The 3,178-nt window shown below is 55.3% G+C and overlaps 1 protein-coding gene across 1 annotated transcript; it reads right to left on the bottom strand.

Moving 5' to 3' along the window:
• Window positions 1-312: 312 nt before the first annotated feature.
• PIGM (phosphatidylinositol glycan anchor biosynthesis class M) lies at window positions 313-2,570 on the bottom strand. Its single transcript, XM_028090985.2, has one exon. The coding sequence runs from the start codon at window positions 2,433-2,435 to the stop codon at window positions 1,140-1,142; it is 1,296 nt and encodes a 431-aa protein (XP_027946786.2). The 5' UTR covers window positions 2,436-2,570; the 3' UTR covers window positions 313-1,139.
• Window positions 2,571-3,178: the final 608 nt, after the last annotated feature.

Below are 3,178 nucleotides of genomic sequence, written 5' to 3' on the forward strand. Positions count from 1 at the left end.
GTTGCTCATTTAAATCTCAGAAAGCATTTCTTCCCTAGAAATATTCATTATAGTAATAAGGGAAATGGATCTGCTCACCAAGGCCTCATTTCCACACTCTCTCCCTCAATTTCCTGGCCTAGATTTATGGTTACTTAGGATGCTTCTTAGACTTTCCAGAGCCTCCCACACAGGTCTCCATTTCCACCATGGAATTTTTTTAAGTGGGGTATTTTTAAGCCGGGAAATGTCTTACTAACAATTTAGTTTTCTATCACTTAAAATCTACTAATTTTCATTTTTACAACACAGACGACACTTGATTACCTTAAATTCTAAATGAAAAATATTTTAAGGCAATCAGAAAATTAAAAACAAAGAGGTACAAGAGAACACTAAAATGTCCCTAATGGTTTGTGGACTTCAAACATCAAAAGCAAGATGCTATTTTGAAATATGTAATGACTCAAGTTTAAAGATGGGTGAATTTTAATTTACTCTTGTATAAAACCAAATGGTAGTCTAATACCACTGAGACTAAGTGCTGAAAAACTAAGTAATAAAACAAATACGTGAAACGTGATTACAATTTAAATTCTTTGGACTCTTTTTCTAAGCCCCCACTTTTGATATAGAATGCACTCTCCCCACCTAAGCACAGTGGTATTACTTAACACTTGACATCTAAAAGCTGTACTTTAGGAATGTTCCGTGAGTTTTCACAGCTATTGGGAAAGCTTTAAAAAGAAAAAGTGGGGGGTTAATAAAAAGACAGCTTCGGACTGTAGCATAGTACAACTCGTCCGAATACTGACTTAGACTTTATGTCTCTAACTAAATTCCTCTATTTTTCTACAAAAACCTTTTATCATCTGAATAGTTTCATCAGATTTTCCATTTTCTACAGGTAACCTTTACTTCCCATCATGTCCCAGATAACTGAGAGTCTTAAGATTTCCTAGAGGTGGACCGCAGTCATTGAGTCCCCTTTATAAATAAGGCAACCATTCGTTTTAATTTCCGTTGGAACAGGGTTTTACGCTCCAAACTGAATTTTCACTAGAGTGCACAGGATGTTCAAAAATGTTTTCCAAAGCTCTCTTCCGGTCCATTCAGGACAATCGAAATGTAATCGAAGTGGCAGAAGAACTGGAGTACTATTAGTCATATTTGATTCTCTCCATGGGGGGTTCCTCCTTGTAATGGGAAATTATTTGAATCAGGATGGAACAGTTGATAAGAAGGAAGAACAAACCAGCTAACCAGATAAACAGAAAGGTGTTCTTTCCCTGAAACTCCAGAACATAGGCAGGAGCCAGCCATAAGGCCTGCCCTATAAACCACAGCATTAGGAGAACCACAGCTCGTCTCCAAGGTATTCTCACGAGCGGCATCACAAGGGGCAGCAGGCACAGGTACCAGAGAAAATACTGGGAGGTGCAGACTTTGTTAAAAGTCACAAAAATGGCCGTGTGCAGGAAACAACAGAAGACGAGGTCTCTGTGGTAGGCGAAGGACACGGCCGAGAGCAACACGACCTGCGGCAGGAAGGCGGCGATGCCGAGGGAGGGGCTCCACGGGCTCTCGGCGGTCAAGTACAGCATGTAGAAGTACGGAGAAAAGTTGTGCCGGATGTCCCGCCTCGTCAGGTGATACAGGTAGGCGTGCTCCAAAAACTCCCAGCCGTATTTGCTGTAAAAGCCGAAGCTGATGGCGGAAAACGTGAGCCCGGCCACCGCCACGAAGAGCAGCACGGCCCGACTGCACAGCCTCCTGAGGAATTCGGACAGGCGGGCCTGGAAGGAGCAGCGGGGCTGGCGGGCGCCCGGGCCGCCGCCGCCGCCGCCGCCGCCGCCGCCGCCGCGCTCCGGGAGCAGGTGCAGGGCGATGGGAAGGATGTAGGTCACCGGGTACAACTTCATGTGCACGGCGAGGCCGTAGGCCACAGCGGCGCACGCCACCTGCCTCCTCGCGAGCAGGTACAGCGCCGCCAGCACCAGCGCCGCCACCAGCGGGTCCGCGTTGCCCCGGCTGGACACCGCCATGGGGAGGGGGTTGAGAAGCCAGAAGACGCAGTAGCCGCAGGCGCGGCGCCGGCCCAGCCCCTGGAGGAGCAGCAGGCGGTAGAGGAGGAAAGCGGTGAGGAGGTCGCAGCTGATGAACAGAAACTTCCCGAAGAGCTCACACAGGTAGACGTTGGGCGTGAGCAGCCAGCCCAGCAGCGGCGTGTAGCGGTAGGTGGCCCGCAGGTACGGGGAGCGCCCTTGCGTGATGAAGCGCGCGGCGTCCGTGAACACCTGGTAGTCCACGTCCGTGTAGCGCACGAGCAGCGTCCGGTCCTGGAAGACCCCGTAGAAAACCAGGGCCACCCGGGCGAGGAAGGCCACCCCGAAGACCCCGGCGGGCGGCACCCGCAGGCTCAGGAACCATTCTCCCCAGTGCCTGGTCGGGCCCATGACCGCGCGGCGCCTCAGCCGCTCGGCCCCAGCCCGGAGCTGCCCTCGAAGCCCCGACCCTCGCTCGGCGCCCGCGCCTCACGCGGCCGGCGCATCTCCCACCCGCCAGCAGCCAACCGAAACGACCGCGGGTAGGTAGCTTCCGGCAGAACGCCCCGCCCCGCGTCCCGCTTCCGGCGGGAGGTGCGGCGCGGCGCTCTCAGGGGCCCGGCCGAGGTTGCCTGCCTCTGGATTGGCTGTGTCGCTGCCGCGCCTTCCTTCGGCGGGGGCGGGACTTCCGGTCCTCGCGGGAGGTGTGGTCCACTGGCGCTGGAGGCGGGCGCCTCTGGTCGCGGAGCGGGGAGGCTGTCCTCTTCGCGTGACGGCCCTTCCCACGCCGCAGCTCCGTTCCGCGGAGACGGAGCCAGAGACGGACGGAGCTTCCAGCCTCGTCCCCGGCCCCGGGCCGGAGACCCGAGAGTGAGATCGCTTGCCGGGCGTCCCACCGCCAGCTCGCCGGTAACCGGGGCTCGTGGGCCGGGCCGAGCGTGCGTGTCGTGGGCGTGCCCGGGACGTATCCCTGTTTTGAAACTATACCTTCTGTGTCCACACTCGAAGTGAGCTGGGCGGCCGGTGTCTTTTCCGGCAGCCCTGGGTGGAGGGGTGGGAGGCGAGGCCGGGAAAGGTGCCCCGGGGCCTCGCCGCTGCGGACTTGGCTCTTCCTTCCTTGTGTCCCGGTTGCCTTCCCGTCCCCAGCCAGCACT

Source organism: Eumetopias jubatus, unplaced genomic scaffold (assembly GCF_037043125.1).
Source record: "Eumetopias jubatus isolate StellerSeaLion01/CBP00866 unplaced genomic scaffold, mEumJub1_p1.0 scaffold_12, whole genome shotgun sequence".
Classification (NCBI taxonomy): domain Eukaryota; kingdom Metazoa; phylum Chordata; class Mammalia; order Carnivora; family Otariidae; genus Eumetopias; species Eumetopias jubatus.

Excerpts from the sequence above, each read along its gene's own strand:
- PIGM (XM_028090985.2), bottom strand. The coding sequence starts at position 2,435 with ATGGGCCCGACCAGGCACTGGGGAGAATGGTTCCTGAGCCTGCGGGTG.